The 22250-nt window shown below is 39.9% G+C and overlaps 2 protein-coding genes across 2 annotated transcripts in view; one reads left to right on the top strand and one right to left on the bottom strand.

The window, feature by feature from the left end:
• The window catches only part of LOC116843759 (thyrotroph embryonic factor), a 125792-nt gene that overhangs the window by 101397 nt on the left and 2145 nt on the right, over positions 1–22250 (bottom strand). The window lies entirely within an intron of this gene.
• Positions 1877–4990, top strand: LOC116843760 (pre-mRNA-splicing factor CWC25-like). Its single transcript, XM_032814496.1, has 3 exons — positions 1877–2040; positions 2118–2355; positions 3831–4990. Exons 2-3 carry the CDS (start codon positions 2153–2155, stop codon positions 4258–4260), a joined length of 633 nt encoding a protein of 210 aa, XP_032670387.1. The 5' UTR covers positions 1877–2040; positions 2118–2152; the 3' UTR covers positions 4261–4990.

Consider the following 22250-nt stretch of genomic DNA (forward strand, 5'->3'; position numbering starts at 1 on the left):
AAAATAGTGCAAAAGCACATGTCGAAAAAACACTTTATCGCGTTCCATTTTTCACAAAGCAAAAGAAATTGTTGTTTAGGAAAATAATTGTGTATGCTGACTGAATGTTATCGAGAAATGTCGAAATTAATCACAAACTACCTGTTTCGTTAGTAATGACTACTAGAACTGTTTGCATTGCCATCTAACATTTGCGGGCGGAAACTAAGTTAAGGTCCTAATATATTTACAGGGGCATAAGAAAAGAATCCGGCGCTGTCGCACACGGCGCAAAGTCGGCACGGTCCGGCACACATACACATGCTTTCCCGGTGTGCCATTTTGTGCCGTTTTATTTTTGTGCGGGATAGCGCGGCGAAGAGAAAAAGAACGGCGACGCGTGGAAGCGAGGAAGCGCGGCGCCACAAATAGACATTTCGATCTATAAAACATTTTCTTCCTAAAATAGCGTGTAACGGCTTTACACTGCCGCATGCGATTATCCATAAATACGACGAAGTCGCGCATGAAGTCGCGCGGCCGCGAAGTGCCGGGTCTCTTCGCCAAGAATCTGTTGCGTACGGTGGACTTAGGGGCGTGGTGCAGTCGCCGAAACTCTCGGCGGGAATCAGGGCGATCGTATGTAACACGCCGAAATCGTGCGGAAACAGTGGAATTTATGGACGCGTTAATTCGCTAACGCGTGATTTATCGCTCGTGCTCCGTGGGACTTTCTCCAGCTGTTACCCCGGCACGAACGCCGACGCGATTATTGATTTACGCGCGCCGATGGATCCGCGACACTTCAGACACGTCGAGCGTACATACGATGGGATACGTAATTTATATATCCGACCGCCAAGAGAGAGAAAGAGAGAGAGAGAGAGAGAAAGACTCGTCGTCGTACTTTGATTATAAGGCCGATTACGAGCCGCGCCAGATATGCAAGAACGAAGTTCAAGGGAAACCAGTAAAGTGTCACATGGTGCCTTCATCGGCCAAAGAAACACAGAGCTGTCTGAATGTCTCTCGTCGGCACGAAAGTGTCTCTCTTGAGAGATTTATGATACACTTTACATGTTTTTCACAGAGTGTTTTCTTTCTATGTTCATCGCGTGATGTATTATTAGCAGAAATTGGTCAGTATGTTAGGCAAATCGGCAAATCAATCGTCGAAATTAATTATTCGTCCTACACGCAATCACGAATAATTGAATCGATTGATGAAATCAATTATCAATCGGTGTACAATCGATTGCAGAGTTTGATTAATTTCGTGAATCGATGAAATTATTTATGATTTTATCCACGACGATCTTAATTAATTTTGATCATTGACCTGACGATTCTGTTAGCCAAGATTGTTTCAGTCAAAGAAAACTTAATTTAATTAATGTCCAACACTCTGAGGTTTGCCGTGTTGTCGAATAATAAAATTGAAAACGCAGTCGTCCAATTTTAAAGGATTGATAACTTTTAGATAATTAGATTAAAGCGCAAAGGTTAAGAGCTAACCAACAAACCTAAGCAATAAAAATATAAGACTAAATAACAAGTAAAATAACTTAACAGAAATGTATGACAATAAGAGAATTAATTAGCACTCAATATCAGTAATTCGGTCTTTAGTTCTATATATTGTTGTTAAAATAATTTTTACAAGCAAAAGCAATATTCATCCAAGGAGAACTTTGTTTTCCTCTTAACCTAATCCAAATTTTCTCCGAGAATTGAATAGAGGAACGATAAATACTTCGCGCCAACCTCAAATTTTCCCAATTAAAACAGCAGTCATAATTTATCGCATCGATCGCGAACTCGATCGATTCCCGATAGCTAATCAAGGAAACAAGGACGCCGCGATCGCGTTACTTGGATACCGCCTCGTTGAATGAAATCAATGAAAGTCCCGCGAGATGTCGAATTAAAATCACCAGTCACTGAAATACCAGAGGTTTAGGACGACTTAAATTTACCCGTGTCGCGCCGTTTCCTGCATCCGATGGGTCATGAGACGAGCTCTCTGAAAGGGAATACAGACGCGATTTTGCTACGCTTCAGGTATAGCTTCATTTCTACAAAGATTCTCAGGCCGATGGGAAGATTGAATAAACGATCGTGTTCGTGCACATGCGCAGAGAATTCGGAAAACTCGTCAAAATCCCCAGTAGGCATGCCCGCGAGGCGAACTCCAAAAATCGAGGCGTTGGTTGTGGACGCTATACGCAGGCTGCAGGATGTACAGGGCTCGTCGTCGCGGGAAATTAGCAACTATATTTCCCAAGAGTACGACGTGCCCGCAAAGGACATCAGACGGCAGGTCCAGCTCGTTTTGCAGCGCGGCTTATCCTACGGGATCCTTCGCAAAACGAATAGGTACGCGTTCGAGTCGTCGTCCTGTTTCTTCTTTATTGATGATATTTAACCGGATTAGGACTTTTCTTTCTCTGTTTCTCTTTCTCTCTTGCTCTCTTGTTCCTTTTCTCTTTCTGGGGTAACTTTGTGCTCTTCTCTGACTCACGTGGCTTCGCGCGTTTCGTAAACGTTCGGCACGGAGAGCCGCTCTAAACGAGTCACACGCGTAACACACCGGACATATTTACGATGTTGTTCTTCCTGATGGTATGAAACGAAAAACTCGCTTATCAATGCCAAGTGATAAAGTCGACGGTTCAAAAATAAAGCGCAGCAGATTAAACCAAGATAGCGAGCGACGTGGCCCATTTCGTAAAAAAATGTTTTGATCGGATCAATCAACGGGTATTTTCGTCCGGTGAGGTAACTGCGCGGGTTATATCCGGTTGATTTAACGTGAGGCACATCCGAGCAAAGATCTCAGATTTCACTCTACAGGTTGTCTGACCCATACATCTCGTGTACGTGTGAATTAGATCGAACTGAACACAATTTCCTCTACCACTTTGCAAACAATCGCGAAATTTTGAATTATTGATCAAAGGAAATTGATTACACGCAATATATGGCGGATGAGCTGTGACAGCGACGATTTTTGAGTTGTCAATTAACTGAAAAAGATCCGCGGATGATCGCACACACGATCATGCGCCAATGTTCTTTAATTAATCAACCAAAATTCTACGCGGTTATTTGCGAAATGGTAGAGGATTTTTTCTTCAGTTTGACGTAATCTACAAGCATACGACGGCACACAGAGAAAAATATCTTTCTACCGTCAAGAAAAGCGATTGCTGAGTTAATTTTTCTTCTTTAAAATAATGGTTGCCTTCAACAGAGAATATTTTCTTGATAATAGCCCTGAAATATATTCATTACAGATTCCAAAAAATTTCATTAACATATATTCAAGAAAAAAATTTATTCTCTTTACAAGAATACAAAACTCTGTCCAGAAAAATATTGGCTCAATGTTGATTAATTGAATGTTCTTGACTGAAATGCTAAACCTATTAGAGCTCAGAGTGTATTTTGAACAACTTTGACGTTTATGACGAGTTTACGATTGATCTGCGGATATACAAACCCGCGAAATACTTGAAGCAAATAACATTCATTCGAGTACAGTATTTTTCGTGTATTTCTCTGCGTGGAAACGTCGTTATCGCAATTCTCGTCCGCCATATCGCGCCGATCTCCTTGAATTAATGACTCAAAATTCTACGCGGTTGTTTGCGAAATGATAGAGGAACTCTGAGTCGAGTTCGACCTAATCTACGAGGTACGGCGCATTTTGCGTCAGACAGCCTGTACATTCCCCCCCGTGTTGAAGGGACTTTAGATCCGAGCTAACATTCGCACGATCAACTCAACTAATTAAAACTTCCGTCCGAACCGTCGTGAATTATGACACGATCGTTTCCCCGCGCTCGCAGAGGATATTACACGTGCAGTCGCGACCACCTCGGGCAGATACCGGTGGAGGATGAAGCGGGCGACGGAGTGATGGAGCCTTGTCCGGAGCACAGAAAAAAATGGAGGAGATATTGGAGGAGAATAAGGGAGAGGCGTAGACGGGCTAGGGAGAGATACAGAGCTCGTAAGCGAAAGCTCAGCAGACAGCGCACAACCCGAAGACGTCGGGCCGGGTCTCGAAGACGTCGAGGCAGGTCCCGAAGACGTCGAAGGACGAGACGAAGTCGAAGAAGAGGCGGCACAAGAGGAACGCGACGAAGGGCCGGGACGAGCCCCGATCCCAATGAGGCCGAAAGCGTCTCCCGAATAGAAACGGAGCAGCGGGGCAACGATTCCTCCGGGAACGAGGATGATCGAGGAAGCGGGCAAGCTCCGAGTCAGAACGAGTAACGTCCGCGAAATCCTCCTCGAAATTTCCAGTCCGCCAGCAAAGAGTTCGGACAAGCGAGGCAACCGATGAAAAATTATGCTTTTTCTGCTTTTTCCCTCCAGAGAGACAAGTGGAGTTGGTGTGTCCTAATTGTCGATTGACGACTCGCGTATCTCCTACTCGTGGTCACTCTGTCGGCATCTTGTTTCGTTTATATACGGATTTTTATGCACACGGCATTTTTTTCGCGGCATTCGTGAACCTTCAAGTATGGCCTACAATGCGCTCTTTGCTGTCTGTTTCTTGTTTTCTATCTTTCTCTGAGGTTTCAAAAGGAAATAAAGAAACGGGAAACAAAGAGCACATTATAGATGAAGCTTCATGGACGTGTGCAAATTTACGACGGTGGCGCCTCGTCGTCGCGAATCCCTACGCGAATCTTTGAGAACTCTTGTCAATTTATATATGTCTCTTGATTTTTGGATTACACAATTTGTTATTTTTCTTCGCGTGTTATATTCTCTCTCGGTATCCTTCGTTAGAGAGTCTCGCGCGACGCTACGCAACGTTGCCCGCAAAAAAGAGCGAACGGCACGACAGTCGAGATCAGTCGAAATTGCGTTATCGTGCTGAAACTCGAGCCTCCTGAGAAACATATGCTGGCTGTGCCGGGGGCTTCGCGTCGCTCGTCGACAGCCCTGAACACGGCCTTGCCGGCTAATGATAGTCGCGCTAATGACGAGTCCGCACACGCACATATGCGCGCCGCGTGACTATTTCGCCTAGCAACTCTAGGACTAGACGAGAGAGCCATCGCTGTGTTCGCCTTGCCAGCTGTGAATGATAAGTGCGTGCTCATCCAATGCGTACACAGCCGTCTCGGAACTCGTTGAGAAACGCGCCGATGTTCCTTCTCCGACTGACCGATCCGACTTTTAACTACTTATTTACGAGCATCCAGTCGATTCTTCGTGTTTCCCACCAGTATTATCCCGCTGAGAATGCTGGCCGATCTGACGAAAAGATTACTTTTTATTCCCGCGCAATCTCGAAAGCGAATCAGACCCTGCACGGAGAGAATTTTGTAGTAAAAGTTGCAAAGTAGAATATTTTACAGCCGAGAAATACTCTGCAGCGATTGAATATCCTTTTGTTTTTATATGTGCTACTAGACAATTCGCTATGTTGCTGGCGAAAAATTGGCAATATTTTCAGAAATTAATTGTTTCTTAGCAAAATAGACAGTTTATTCCTGAACTACTGGAAAATTGAGAGGAATTTATACATTGAAAGAAAAGAGAAATATCTAAAAAATAAAATATATTTCTTGGGTATTAATAACATATTTACTTATACATATATATTACGATGAAAACCCATTATTTTGGAATAAAAGAATATATTTTCTTAAAAAACCATAGCTCTTTTCAAGAAGACAATTGTTTATTTTATACAGAAAAAACACTCTCTTAGTACAAATAAATTTTTTATTACCTGGGAGTGTAATTTAGATGAAAAACTCGGTTGTAAGAACAAAAAAATTTTCTATAAGAGAGAGATTTTTACTCGTCAGTCAATTATTCTCACAAGTAAACCTACTCATTATTTGATAAATAATTTCTTGGTTTGGCCGAGATTCGAACCATTTTTGACTAATTTAGCACAGATTTGAAATATTTCGGTTGGAATCTCGGCTAAAGAAATTTAGAATGGCTCGTGTCTCAGTTATGCCGATTTTGTTAAAATTTTAATTAAAATTGCCGGATTTCTCGATTTGGCCGAGATTCGAACCATTTTTGACAAATTTAGCAGATTTGAAATATTTCGGTTCGAATCTCGGCTAAAGAAATTTAAAATGGTTCGTGTCCCAGCTATGCCGATTTTGTTAAAATTATTTAATTATATCTTGTATACAATTTTATTTATTATGCATTTTTGTTGTACTTATTGATGATAGGAATGAGAACATTAAAAAACTATAAACTGTCCGTGAAACTGAAAGTGGGCCAAAATGAAAAAATATGGTCTAAATATTTTTTGTACTTCTACATTTGTGTCAAATTAGAAAGAAATCGGAGTGTACCTTTTGGGTAAATTTACTTATCAGTTACTTTAAGCGAATTTTAATACAACTGAATATTCAGAAGAATATTTTTAGTCGCAGTGAGAGAACTATTATTTCTCATCAATGAGTTTTTCGTCTAGTTTCTATTTAGTTGCACAAACTGAGATTTTTTTCCCGTACTTTTGTATAAAGAAATTTAGATTTATCAAATAAGTATGTTATTAGTATCCAAAGAATAAATATTTTTTATTCTTTCTAGATATTCTTTCTCTCGGTGTATGAAAACAAAATCTATAATAATTTCTCCGTGTGTAAATATGTCACTCAAAACGAGCGAAAATTCACACAGTGAGGATATTGTCACAAAAATGAATATTTCACTCGACCTTTAAGTGGATTTTTTCTGGCTCCACCCGAGTGAACGTTTCAACTGATTGGAGTGAATTTGTTCCTGTGACAGTGGAATGAATCGAGTTCCCTCTTCAATTTCGAATGAGAACGTCCGTCGGACGATTCAGCGTGGAGAATTCACTTCATATGAGTGAAAAATCGCTGGAATTCGAGTGACTCCGGCTGTCAGTTCGCTTTTCGAGCGAAATTTCACTCCAAGAAATTGAAAGAGCCGCTCGTGTGTACGCGATAACGAAGGATCTTTTTATCGAGTTTAGATGTGCACGCACGCGATGAATTTATGCAAACTGTCATTCACGCCGTAAATGTCGAACGAGGACGGAATTGTCGAGCAATATTATCATATCGAGTCATTATGCTCACTTCGGTCAAAGGACAGTGAACCTTCGTTCCGCCGGGCGACCGAGCGACCAAGATCCGAGACGATCCCCCACAGACCCGTCGTCCGCGTACAATTCACAAGTAATTACGTAGAATTAATTCGATGGAGCAATCTCTCTGAACTGCATTCCCATCCCGCCGTATATTTACGTCTGCTCCGACGCGGAAGCCATATTTCGGTAACGGCGCAAAGGTTTCGCGTTCTAACGCGTACTGTTGCTATTTATACGATTGCATAAATGACATAATTGCTCTTTCTATGTTATTGTCTGACTGCTCCGCTCACCCTCGACACATATATTATCACGTTCCAATTTGAGCTTTCTTGAGTGGCTCTAACCGCGAGATTGATATCTCATTTCTATTATTTTTCTCAGAAGTCTTAAAAAACAAAATTATTTTATATATATATATATATATATATATATATATATATAATTAATGTAGTTTTATAATTACTTTAGAACGTGACTTTAAAAAGTCTACTATTTCGCAAACAATTACATGAAATTTTAAGTTATTAATTAAAGCAAATTAGTAACGTCTGCTTATACGTTAGATCAAACTGAACAAAAAACTCCTCCACTATTTTGCAAATAATTAGGCGTAGATTTTTAGTTATTAATTAAAGAAAATTACTGCATTATTGATGCAAAATCATGTACTGATCTTCTTTGATTAATAACTCAAACTATGTACAAGGTTATTTGAAAACTAATACAGAACTTTTTTCTTCAGTTTGACCTAATCTACAAGTATGTGACAACGAATGTCGCTATCACAATTCATCTGCCGTATCGCGTGTGACCGTTCGTCAATCATCTTCAATTAATAACTCAAAATTTTACACAGTTGTCTGTGCGAAATGGTATAAGAATCTTGTATTCATTTTAATATGTCCTACCTGCACACAAAAGGTGTGTTATAAATTGTCACACACCCTGTATATTAGATTTGCTGACTCTTACTTGCCTTCGTTCTTTCCTTACTCATATATCTCTATTTATCTGCTATATTTACTAAATCTATCTATCTATCTATCTACCTATCTATCTACATCTGCAATGAGAGAAAGAAAGATAGAGGGAGATAAAAAATACCTAAAAAATTCAAAATGTTGATTCGGTGGGTGCTAAATAACATGTTTACTTCAATCTAAATTATTCCATTTAAACAGAACAAACAATTGTTTAAAAAGTTAAGGTTTTCAGAAAAATCATATTTTCCTATTCGAAAAATATTTGATATTAATAACAATAATATAAAACAAGTAAATATGTTATTGGTGGCCACCGAACAAGCATTTCTTATTTCTTAGATATTTTTTTCTCTGAGCGCGCGTATCTATCTATTTAGGTCGATTGCATATCTCGAGAGCCTTTCTGAATTTACTTCATCATTTGATACTTCTCGCAATCGAATAAATTGATTCCTCAATTGAATTAATACCACGAGACGATTCACTGAGGCGTACAGTCAGCAGATGTCTAAAACGAGGAGTAATTTTCACGCGGATCGTTGCGAATCGCATTTCGCGACTTCAATTAATGTGCCGAGCTGGAGGATCGTCGATGCACAGTTCAACGCGCCGCCTGATTAGCGCTATTACCGTTGACATCGGACGACATTAATTCGTCGCGACGTCCTGTCGCCCTTTCAGGAACGCGAGAGAAAACGGGATGATCGCCTTCGCGGCGCGATCGTTTGAAAAACAGAGTGCCGAGAAGCGCGTCCGTCCGCCGCCGACGCAATAATGATCGAGTGACTTCATTAGCGTGATGAAGGGATCTTATCACGGGAGCCGATCGCCGTAGCACTCGTACATTAATTACGTATTTACACTTGTGTCGTGCGGCATCAATCGACGCGGCTCAGCTAAGGCAGCCAAACCGGTTCGGTTCGGTAGCTTTCAGTTTTTCTCGCGGAACGATAAGAATATCAAATAGGTATTCTCCCCGATATCTATATTCGTTATCAAGTCGAAGTCCATCAGAAAGTCGAAAATTGAACTAGCCGACCTCCCGATCAGTTTGTGCCGCCGATGAGGGAGCACGCTGAGTCCCCGCCAACTCGCCCACGGGAAAATCTGAAAGATCTAAGGCCGATTTTTCCAACCTCTCAATTAAACCAAACAATTAAGTCATATGTTCGCTTTTGTCTAATTTGAAGGAACAGCAAACGCAGACATATGATTTAACTGTTAATTGGTTTACCAAGAGGTTAGAAAAATCTGCGACCAATCGCGAAGGTGTCGTTTAACGCGAGACAAGCGTCGAATCGAGACTGATAGAAGGAGAAAAAGAGAAGAATAAGCGAGAGAAGACAGAAAGAAAACGAATGAGGGAGCGGGAGGGGGCCGTCGTTTCGCCGCAAAACCGAAAATACTCGTGTCGGCCGGTATGTTGAAACCTGGCATAAGTTTTGGCGGGTTGCCAGCAGAGCGGTACTCGCTTGTGGAGGCCACGCCAGGCCACGAGCAATCGGCCTCGGCAGCCCAAATCTCGAGCTAAAGGTAAAGGAGAATCGTCTCGACGGGAATCATCGCGGAGTAATTGCTCGAGTAATCTTTAACATTGCACGGAAAAAAGGCTGAATTAATCCGACAATGAATACACCAAACGTGTTTCCTGGCGGGAAACAGAATTTTTGATTTTCGCGAGGCTAAGTTAGATTCTTGATAACTAGAAATTCCATTTTTCACGCATTTCAAAATCAAGTACTCACTTCTAGTTCTTAAGAATCAAATTTGGGTTATAAAAACCTAAAATTCCGTTTTCTCCAATCAAAACGCACTTAGTTGTGCCATAGTCACGTTAATTCAATCAATTTTTTAAGAAACAAATTCGGTCTTTAACAAAAAAATCAGAAATCCTATTTCTTTCAAACAAAACACATTTATTTATATCATTGTCATGTTAATTCAATCAATTTTTTAAGAAACAGATTTAGTCTTAAAAATCCGTTTCTTTCAACCAATTTATTTATTTGCTTCACCATCACATTGATTCAAGCAATTTTTTAATAACCAAATTCAATCTTCAAAATGAGAAATTCCATTTCCTTCAAACAAAACACATTTGTCAAATGTCATATTGATTCAATTAAGTGTATCAAATTTGCTCTTAAAAATAACAAATTCTCTATCCTTTAACTATATAAAACGCATTTAGTTGTACCATCATCACTTTGGTCAATTTCTAATGAATCAAATTCGATCCTAAAGATCAGAAATTCTGTTTCCTTCAGGCAAGACGCGTTTGCTTGGTTCACATTGTCATGTTAATTCAGCCAAACTCTTTTTCCTCCGTGTGTACGACGTTACGGTACGGTAATATTTGTTCAGGTCGCGTCTCTGCAACCGCGGGCGCGCTCATTCGACGCGACAAATCGCACGTGACAAGAGCTCCGTGGCCGACCTGTCTTACCAATCGCACGTCTTTTAGCGCGCGTATTCATTTATTATCCGCTCTACAGCGTTGCAGGCATATTTAAATCAATAGCCACTGAAAGACTCGCGCTCACCCGCCGGTCAGAGTTTATTGTTTCGCGAAATTCTCATCGCAACGCCGCACGCCGACTTTCTAGCGCGGTAAATTTTGCAGCTAGTTCGTAAAGTCGCGGAAGAATCGGACAGCAAGATGCGCTCGGTCTATCGTTCGCCTATTATTTACGCAGTTCTAAACACGCACCCGCACGCAGCGTATTTTATATATCCTTCGCTTCCCGTCAGCGTTCGTAAAAAGTTCGCGGGTGAGCACCTCGGCGAGAATTGCGCGGCACGTGCTAACAAGCGAAATCGCGCCGCTAAATGCCTCTCGAGACTCGCGGATATCGCGGGCAACCTTGGAATAGTTAGAGGTACGCGGGACTCGACGAACGTTGTAATCTCTCCGACTGGTCCACGTCTAAGTACAGCGAGACACAATTTCGGCGGCAATCACGCGATCAAGTCGCCGAAAGCGACGTCGACGTCAGTGAAAGGTAGCCGGATTGAAACTGAGAGAATAGATGATCCTTCCGCGAAATCGCGGCCCCGACCATGGAAGATTCATTTACGTGGAATAAAGTGGCATAAATGAGACAGAGCGAAGTCTGTGGCAACGTGCTTTAATTCTCGCAGGAGAATTACTAGGTTGCGTGAGAAGTGACTTCATATTTGCCAGATGAAACAAAACGTTTGCACTTTAACGTTTGACTAATGTCGTTACGATTTTATAAAGCAACGTACGCACCGTTTCGATTTATGATCACTCTTCACGCGTATTGCCTCGTAGAAATATATGCAGTTTGCGTGAACATTCGTCCAATTATTGTCTTGTATCAATGCGTTCTCATGTGTTGCAAAAACACCGCGTAAGAATTGGACAGGTATTCGACAGAGTTTTATTCAGTGGTTGAAGCAGTTCTCTATGTAATATTTGTGCCGATTCTTTTCATGACACAGTAGTATCTATCATCTATCTATCTATCACAGTCGTATAATAATAGTATCAGTGATATTAATTCAGTTTTATGATGCACACGTCTACAGTGTCTGTCATGAATAAATTTGAAACATATTCTATATTGTTAAAAGAGAGCTTGAAATTGCGTGAATAATGAATGAATACATGGAAAAGTATTGAGCAAGGAAAGGAAGATTGTAGAAAATTAGAGGAAATAAGGCATTTGACAATATTGAGCACAGTGATAAAGATAACAACCAAGGTTAGAGATGAAAGTGAGCAAAAGACAGAATCTAAGACGAAACAGTACAACTACAAGAATAGATAAAACGACACATGTCGTTTGTAAAGGATGTGACATAAAAAGCGAAAAACATGAAAGTACATACTGCTAAACATTTCCTATGCGCTATGAGCTTCATAAAATGTTTTAATCAGAAAATATAAAAAATTAATGAATCTAGATTTTACACAGTAATTGCAAGAAAAAAAAGTTGCATTTTAGACTCTAAATAGTTTCATTCTTCAGTTGTTAAAGAAAAGTTAACATAACTGTCCAGTAACTGCTCAAACACAGCATTCAATTTCTACCGGAGTTGTTTCTCAAAATTATTAAATTATAATTTCGAATTTTCCAGACAAAATGTTTGCATTTTAATATCTTCATAATTTTACAAAACAATGCATGTGCAGTTTTGATTTTCCGTCATCCTTCGCGTACATTATTTCACAAGTATATAACAAAATAGAAACATTTCATTTACCTGGAAAATCTGAAATTATCTATTACACAAGACAATGCTTCAATTAATAATTTTTTCACCGATTTTAATTCTGAATATGGACTACTTAGTACAGTTGCTCGCTATCGATATCTTTCGACCCGACAATCTCTTTCCCGCAGTGTCATCTCGATTCGCGAAGTAGAGTCACGAGGAAGGACGAAGCGCGAAGTAATTAACCTTTACCTTGATCTCTCCGCGCGTCCGAATGGTTTAGACGGCATTAAAAACCGCAGGTGTCGGTAAATGGCACAAGCCAACTTGGAACGATCGCGAGGCACCCGCCGCACCATAATGTTGGCACTGTCGTGACTATTATGAGTCGCCCGAGGAAAGAGAGGCGGAGAGATGCACGAGAGAGCGGAGCCAATTGTTTCTCGTTCCGTCATATTAATAAAACCGAAGCGAGAAAAGAGAGACCGCGTGAGTTCGCGCGCCGATTTCGTCCCGTCGGCGCGCGCGATATTTTTATTTCGACGTGCATATCAAACTACTTGAACCTTAGATTGCCAATGTTAGCCATCCTGTCGTACGCTTCGGGCAGTCACTTGCTGTGATGCAATAAAAACATGTTCACAGTTATATTCATTTTTCATCCTGTCAAAAATTATTAACCCTTAAACGACGAGGTGAAGTTGTGGAACATAAACAACAAGGTGGGATAATTCATGACCCCAATATATTTCTCGAGTTTATATTTCTCTTCTGCATGTTGAAATGTGTATTAGGATAAATAATAGCGATGTAGCCACAAGAACAAACTTTTTCACAATATAAAAATGTTTCTCCAGTATAAAACGTCTGATTCTGGCGCAAACATATCGCAAAGTTTCAGTAGATTGCATTGAAAAGTATGTGCCGAATATATATCGTTTAAGGGTTAGAAAATAGCTAAGGGTTAACTCCCTGCATAATCTTGTCGCTTGCTTTAACGTCTCTGATGGTTTCTTTACAGAAGAAAAATAGACAAATCGAGACGGTAGTTAAAGTGACTCAGCAATAACAGATAATAGCTAATATTGGCAAACCAGAATTAATTCTTAGTATTGTTAGGATTATTTAATAACCGTTCGCGTCATTAATGCTCGATTATCAAATAACGAAGCAGGTCGCCGTAAAGAAACAGTCGTGCGTGTTCGCGCGATGGGGATGCATCGAACGGGGAATGCACAAAGTACCGGGAATCGGATCGGAATGGAAGCTAATTGAAACGTGGCCGGCGCAGAATGCTAAATATTGCAGGAACCGAGCGCGATTATTTCCTCGGTCGCGCAGCACGCGAAGCGACTTGGCCGGCTTCGGCGTGGTGGTAACTCTTTTCTGGCCTTCCAGCCTATCCATCAAACGGATTGACGTGTGTACGGTCCTGGCCACGCCAGAAATAATCGTCCAACATATTGTGAAAGAGCGAGCGCGAGGCATGGCGGAGGAACGGCTCCGCAATGCCGCCTCCGTTGCCTCGCGACGCGATTCATCTGCCGATAATTAACGAAAGTGCGCAAGCACAGCCGACGAGCGCGAACGTACACGTGTATAAAAATTGTATGTGCGTGCAGGACAGGTAAGGGGGGGGAGGGGGAGTTTCTTCGCAGCCCTGGCATTATCCGCGATCGAATCGCTTCCCGTGAACCGTGGCTTTTTCAAAGGTTGCGGCCGAAGCAAGTCCGTGTTTTGCGGGCAATTTGCGCGGCCTGCCTAAGCAAGTTGTCATCGTCACGACGATTTATAATCTCGACGCTTATATATATTTAATCGCCGTAACGTCGACACTGCAAGATTTAATTGGCGAAACTAAAATTTGGTTAAAATGTGACTAACCAAATATTTGCTAATTACAGTCAGAAAATTTAATTACCGCCATTTTACCTTATTTTCTTATAATAATATATTTACTTCGTTGTTTAATTAGTTATTTAACTTAGTTACTTTAATTAAGTTTTTCTATTGCAATTACCAGACATTCGGTCCCATTTTAACCATTCTTTTTCCAGTGTGATTAATTGAATTCGCCTTTTCCTTTTTTAGCGCGTGTATCAGCTCGATAATGAGAGCGCAATTAAGCCGCATTTCTTGATAATTCCGTTCTCCTTTTGCTTTCTGTTTTCTCTCTTATCGTATCAGTGAGTGCGAGTGCGAATTTCGAAGGTTGGGCAGGGAAAACATAGCGAACTCTGCGTGAGAGAATAAGAACGCAGGATGCGTGTTTGTCGGAATGTGTGGCTGATTGACGCTTTCCAAAATGAAAGACGAGACATTCCTCGACATTTCTCAGGCGGCGACATATGTTGAGCATGCCGAACATTGTTCTTCCGACCGTGTTACCGGTCTGAAAGATCTGAAAGGCTGCGCCACGCAGCCTGTACAAAAGATATTGTGCAAACGAGAACAACACGTGATATTAGTAATCAAAAATAGATTTATTGGACATATATCGTGCCCAAGCGAAGAAAAGATATTAAAACACAAAACGTGGGTCAATTGTCTGCACAGAAGGAAAGGACATTTTTGTTCAGAAAATATCTTCATTTTTAACATGATGGTTTTCAAATGAGATTGCATAACGTTAAATGAAGATAAATTATTTGCAAGAATATATTTTATAGGATTTTTTAAACAAAGAAAAACCTGTATTCTTATTATTAAAAAATAATTTTTATTAATGAAAAGCACGAAATATTGGATGGAGAATATGATATCTTCAAATGCGTATTGGCAAAGAAATATATATATATATTTTTTTTTCGTGGGGATATTTGTATTTTGATATTAAGACCTCGGAAAAATTGTACACTGAGAAAAAAGATCTAAAAAATAAAAAAAAAATACTTTATTCGGTGGATACTAATAACATATTTACTTAAACCTAAATTCTTTTGTTTCAATAGAATAAACAATTGCTTTTTGAAACTAAAATTTGAAAAGAAACTAAAATTTTAAGAAGATGTATTTTATAGTGATATAAGTAAATATGTTATTGGTATTTTCACTGAATAAGTATTTTTTATTTCATAGATGTTTTTTCTCCTTCCAGTGTATGTGTCTAATATTTAAAAAAAATTGTGTTTCGAGAGACTGTCGGTTTCACGGGTTAATGCACGTTCATCGTTTTATTTTGCGCGGATGATGCACAGGTAACTGCCGTACTCTTACGAGAAGCGAAGAGAAACAAAGTCGACGAGCGAGAATACTGCTCCAGGACATTGCCTAGAGCCGCATTGTCGGAGAAAGCGACAAGCTTAACGGCGCTTAAAATCACAGATCTCGTGCGCTGTTCGACGCGTATTAGCGTAATAAGGACTCGGCTTTAATCGATACGGCTCGAGCGAGCCGATCGTCTTGTTACACTTGATTGGCGATGTAAGTGCGTAAGTCCGCGGGCAGTTTCGCGGCGACTTGCTTCGCGGAGCCGGCAACAAGATAGCACGCGACACACAGGCGTGTATCGATCAGAAGAAAGTGAATAAAAAATAAAACGGCGCTTAGCACGCGACTTATCGGCGTCCACTTGTCGCTCGCGTTGCTCGTCGCCGACAGTCGTGTCGGGTCGCCGATGATGACGTCCGCGACAGTGACCATAAGTAACATCGATCACTCGTGTACAGTTGAAGAGCGAGCCAGCCGTCCGATCTCTCATTCTACAGACGGAATAGAAGAAACTTGTTCTCCTTGCTCTTAGAGTTCACCCATGATCGCGCCCATGAGTGCGCCTTAATATCGATAATCAAGCACAAGACGCAATACCCGCGGCCGGTTATCGTGTGACTTTTATCTCGGACGACTTTCGCGTGAGGCTTTTTATCTGGCAGCTGCCGACGGCACGACCGAAGTGAGGCTCTTCCATAGACACATAGAATAGACCGCGTGTATTGCTGCAGGAAGAGAGAGAAAGACGTCTATTTGCATTCTAGGGCAAGTCTTCTGAGAACAGGACAGTACTACAGTAATAGTGATTAGATATAATAGTTTGTGCAGATAAAAAATTTGAAGAACTACAGGCCAGATAATAGTAGTAGTGGAACTAGTGAAAATAATACATAAACAATTGGCCGTAATTATTACGCAGAAATAATCCAAGTCACATGAGGTACGTTTCGAGAAAAATTAAGATGATTCTAGATGGTTTATAATTAAATTATACAAGTCATGTATATTTATGTAAGTCATATTAACAATTAAATATATTTGTAACTAAAAATGACTTAGAAGCCTATCGAGCCTTATGAGCACGTTTAGAGGCACTTCTATCAGTAAAAGAGCGTTCAGAATAATGAACTTTGACTTCTCTAGAGTATTCCCTTCTAGAGTGAAAGAAGCATTTGACTTAGCTCGCGCATATCTTTGTCCTTCAATTTTGTCATCAGTCGTAAGAGTGAACAGTCTACTTTGTATAAGTATCTATGGGTTCTACAAACCGTTCCTCTATTTTCTCAGCGAAGAAAAGGAGAAGACAAATTCTTGTACTCCGGTACAAACGCTTTGGCGCTTAACGACCGGTGGTAACGATCAATAATAAATTAACATAGAGTTCGGAGAGAGGGGTTCTCCCAAGGAGAACGGCGAATCGATCAAATTTCCATTAATTTTAATTAACGTCCACCACGACGGCTCTCGTTAATTAATGAATGTACCCACGGAATATGATGCATTTTTTATGCCGTCGGGTTTGCGGGAAAAACGCAAGAGAAGACGAGCGTGAGAGATCACAAAAAATATACATTACATTCAAGTGAATGTTATTTGCTTCAAGTATTTCATAAGTTTATATATCCGTAAATCTATCATAGGTTTACCATGAACGTCTGATTCAAGACACGCTCTGAATCCTAGTAAATTTAGCATTTCAAGCAAGAATATTGAATTAGAACAAAAACTCGATTTGTCGATCTGTTCGCTACGTAGAGTCGAATCAACACGTTTTCTTCGATAAAGTTTTATAATATTCTTGTAAAAAGAATAAATTCTTCGCCTGAATATATGATAATGAGTTTTTCTCTATATGTCGAGTTTTTTCAAAAACTATATTGTTAAGAAAATCTTCTCTGTCGAAGATAACCATTACTTAAAAGAATGAAAGTAAACGGAGTAATCGCTTTTCTTAGCAGAATGATATTTTTCTGTGTGTATAAAGACATGTTGTAAGCGTGAGCTATAAAGATACTATCGGAGCCAGCAGGATTCTCCACTTCCTGTTCGATCATTGATATCAAGCCACCCGGGTCGTATCTGTAGCAAAAGGAATGGGGCAATCCCTACGGGTTCGAAACCACAGAAGGAGCTTCACGTGTGAGGTGAGAAAGAGTGTCAGTGATGTGAAGAACATAATGTCGGATTTCTTAAAATAATTTAAACAGGACGATGAGGTTTTTTTTAATGAAATGCTAAAATTACCTGAAACAATTATTCTTTCTGATAATGAGTTTGGTAATGGCTACAAAATATCTAAATTTCTTACTATCAATATTAATTTCCAAAACTTGATGACTGAAATATATAGTTCGTACATCTAAATCATATTTCTGCGAACTACATATCCAATTTGATATAATGAGATTATTTTCTAATCATCACAGTGCATTTGGCTTGCGTTACTTATCCAAACGACTTAGTAACAGCTATTAGATTTCGGTTTTTGTTTCACAAAACCTTTCTTTCGTGTGCAAGGATGCGAAAACTACGAGGACGGGAGATGTCTAGCGTCGCAAAAGGTTAAAGTCTAAGGGGACGAGCTTACATCTGTCGATTGTGCTCTTATCGCAATACTTTTGGATCACATGTAATCAATTTGACTTATCGTTACGTTCGCGAATTACACGTGTGTAACGAGAGCCGGGAGAGAGAGAGAGAGAGAAAGAAAGAAAGAAAGAAAGAAAGAGGGAGAGATGACTTGTTGAGTACGCAAAAATCTCGCGCGACGATAAGATAGATCGCGTGGCACTTGCTGCGAGACAGAGAGGGAGGGAAGGAGAGAGAGAGAAATAGAAGAAACGTCAATGCATTTTCATGTGACGTCGCGTCGCGACGTCCGCCGCCGTAATGCAAATCGCTATGAATACCTAATGCAGCGAGACGCGACGTCGTAATAATCTCGGAAACAAACAGTGTAACGCTACGCGATCGCGGACACGGATGAACGAAAGGGTTTCAGTTACTATGACATCGTCGCGAATATCAGAGAAAAAGACAGAGATAGAGAGAGAGGGAGTAACATGAGATGATATATCGTGCGTGTTTGCAGTCATATAGTATCTTTTATCAGGAAGATATCGCGCGCGACGACGAGCACGCACTTTTCCCTCAAACTTTGAGCCTCGCGCTACGGCGACGCCGAGGAGAGCGCGAACCGCGCGAGCTCAAGGCCGAATTGTTCCACAACGACGATTTATCTCGCGCGAGCCGAATATTTCACGCGTAATTTCGTACGTGACGCAGCGAGGACAAGGGAGCTCGAGATGAAACGGAGCCGTTGGTCTGGAGAGACGGCAGGATAATCGAAAAACTGCGCTAACTCCGTCGCATCGTCGCGCCGGAAAGATCTCTTTTACCTTCCGGAGCCCGCTTCACGTAATCGCAGTTTTGCATAATCGGAAAGATGACTCGAGGGAACTTTGTTTACTCGGCGAGAGGGCAGGAGGGGAAAGAGCGCCGCAGCATCGGCGACCGGACGCGAAACGACGGTGGGCATGCATTATCCGGAGAAAATGTTTGGAAATTTATAAAGTGAGGTCATTTCCGAAAAAGTCGTAATACCGAGATCTGAATATCGAGACAGTCCCGCGTACAATTTTACCGCAATATTGAAGTCATCTCGTACAATTGCTGTACAACTAGTTGCGTTACACTGAGAGAAAAAGTAGTTAGTTTCATTAAAATTATAGTTATTTTTGTTCCCAACTATTTTTTTTTTGCAAAACGGTAATAGTAAGATGCACGTATGAAGTTATCAATCACTAACATTATAAGAGAATTCAATAACAAAATGATTTTCTTGGCCATAATTTTTACTAATTATTTCTCTATGTGGTTACAGTTATAAATGCCAAACATTTTTTTCTCAGTGCAATATCTAACTATCAAAACAGTCCAAATGACGGGTTTGCAATTTTTCTAGGAAAATTAGTCGAATATACAACGATGCATTTTATATTTTTAATTTACTTCTCTCGCACAAAACTAAGAAATCATAAATAAATGTTTGTATACACTGAGAAAACTGTGTATTGTCTGCTCGAGTATTGTCTTGAGAAATTGCGGATATAGTGTTCAGATTTCAGTGTTATATAACTTTTCGAGAAATCATCCCAGTTTCGAAATTTCGATTTTCCGGGACGGTGCATGGTATATGTGTGTGTCCGCATCGAAACGGCAAAGATTCGAGCGATGGTTTCTCCCTCGCGCGCATTCACTCATTCACATACGCACTCACGCACGCACGCATTCTGGTTCGCCACTAATTATTTAATCTGCATTGCATTAATAATCCGATTCAGTGACGTAATAAATTAGGGACAGTTTCCTGGGTCAACGTAACGAGCAACTTCCCATTCGACTAGGCAACCAGTTTCGCGCATCTCCCGTAATGAGACGAGAGTCGCGTTACATCGACCGATCGCGATGTACATCGTTTCCTGGTAAACGTGCATCCGTAATTAACCGGGAAAAACTGCACGAGTGCGCGCAGTCCGGGGGAGGGAGCAGTGACTTGGCGTTTTCTATTTCGCGACGCTTCTCCGCGGGGCGCCTCGCTATCGGTCACTCGGCTTCTATTTCTTATCAGGGCGAGAGCGTTCTCCGTTCTCCGCTTCGACGACAAAGAGAGCGGCCGAGTTTTCATAAGCTTTTAGCCTCATTTTGTGGCAGTCCAAATCTTGAATTATTTTTTGTTAAAATTATTAAGATAAATAAGAATTATTTTGATAAAATTATTAATTATTATTAATTATTATTATAATTATTAAGGAGTAGATTAATATATAAGTAGATATATATATATATATAAGCATAATTATAAATAAAAAGATATAGGTATTATAGGATGGATAGATTAAAGATATATAAAGATATATAAACATAAAAATGATGCGCTTCATCGTTTGAGAGAAAATAGTCTAAAAAGAATTTCTAAACCAACATACATGACGCTACCAAAAAAAAATAAACAAACCAATTTTGTAGTAGCTTGTTTTATTATTAATTATTGTGTGTCGACAGGAATAATAATATTATTCAAATTCCCATTCGAAATAACAAAATATAGTCATGATTATGACTATAGTTTAGATAGTTACGATGGAATCAGTCGACAATTAATCGATTAAGTTAATCGTAGAGCTTGGTAAAAATCACCCTGAATTAATAATTAAATATTGTCAACATTTATAATCTGTCTTATTTTATTGATAGAAACTTTTATTTCTCCCATTTCTTGGAACATTTCCTAAAAAAAAAAATAATGTAAGATTTAAAATAGCCCGCAAAATAGGGCTAAATTTGACCACACTCTTTGTCGTACGACTTGCTCGCTTTTCTCTCGTCTCCGCGCGCGTGAAAGGCATGAAGGAGGGGGAACATTTACCTCGGCGAATTAACGAAACCGGTCGTTGATATTTAAAAGGCATCAAAAATTCGACGGCGATCGCGATTGAAGCAACGGATCCGGTTTGCTTCGTCGACATTGAATAATCTTGACGTCAGTTCAGCCGGTTCTTTATCTTTTCTTTAGAGTGCGGATCGAATCGCCGGAATGTTGTAATATAATACAATAACATATACTACGATATTACAATACAGAATATAATGGTATTGCGATATTATGCACAATATACGAAGTTGCTGCAAAAGCTTCTTCGTTCAATTCCCCTAGAAAGTTTGGCTGCTGCGAGCAGAACAGGAAGTTCTCGTTAGATGTTGAAAGAAAATCAACGTTGTTCGCTTTGCTCACAAAAATTTATTCCTTCGAGGCTGATTGTTTTCAATTCGGTTTGACGAACCTCTTGCACCTAATATTACGCGATTCTCAATCTTCGCGAAACCCGCAGTCAAAACTGTTTGTTTGAACATCCACCCCCATTTCTCCCCGCGCCCGACGTAGCGGCGTCGCTTTGTGTTCCTTGTGAATGTTAGAAAAATAATCTCATCGCCTCCTCATAGAAGTCATGAAGTATCGTGATACAGTCGAGCGCTCAGTGCATTAGGCTGCTGCGAAAGAATTGTCATTTTCGTATTCTTGTGGGAAATTTTTATATCGAAAGGAAAATAGGGAGTCCTCACTAGACGTCTGTTTTATTGGGATAATTTAGGCGGTAAACGTAAATTATTTCGGCTCATTTTTATTTTATTTTTATTTCTATTTGTGCACACAATTTTATTTCACTTGTATTTTTCCTCCCTAAATGATGGAGGGAGAAATGTTGTCCCGTTAATAATACACAAATAAATAAACAAGAATATCTCATGAAGTACCGAGTCCAATATTGCTAATTTTATTTACAATAATTATCGATTTTTCATCACACACTTTATAATCTCTCATTTCTTTTTTTTTAACAAACTTTTTTGCTGTTCAAGGATTTTTTGCATTTTTGCATTTTTTGCGAAAATCTGAAAAGTCTGGGTATCAAAAAGAAAATAAAAAGTCCTCGTTAGATAGTTCAGTTTTACTGGGATTATTTAAGTGGCAAACATAAACTATTTCGGCTCATTTTTATTTTCGTGTTTACTTATGTAGAGAATTTTATTTTACTTTATTTCATTTATATTTTCCCTCTCTCTCTCCCTTAACACGCTGTTATCCGATAATAATAAACAAAAATGCCTAAAAAAGTAGTGAATCAACGTTGCTCGCAAAAATTGACCGTTCGAAACTAGTTTCGTTTTCCATTTCCTTTTGTATTTCTTGGAATACAACGGAACGATGGAACCTTTCGCAC

This window comes from Odontomachus brunneus, unplaced genomic scaffold, assembly GCF_010583005.1.
Source record: "Odontomachus brunneus isolate Ranch 3 - 2012 unplaced genomic scaffold, Obru_v1 Obru_scaffold_035, whole genome shotgun sequence".
NCBI classification, from domain to species: Eukaryota; Metazoa; Arthropoda; class Insecta; order Hymenoptera; family Formicidae; genus Odontomachus; species Odontomachus brunneus.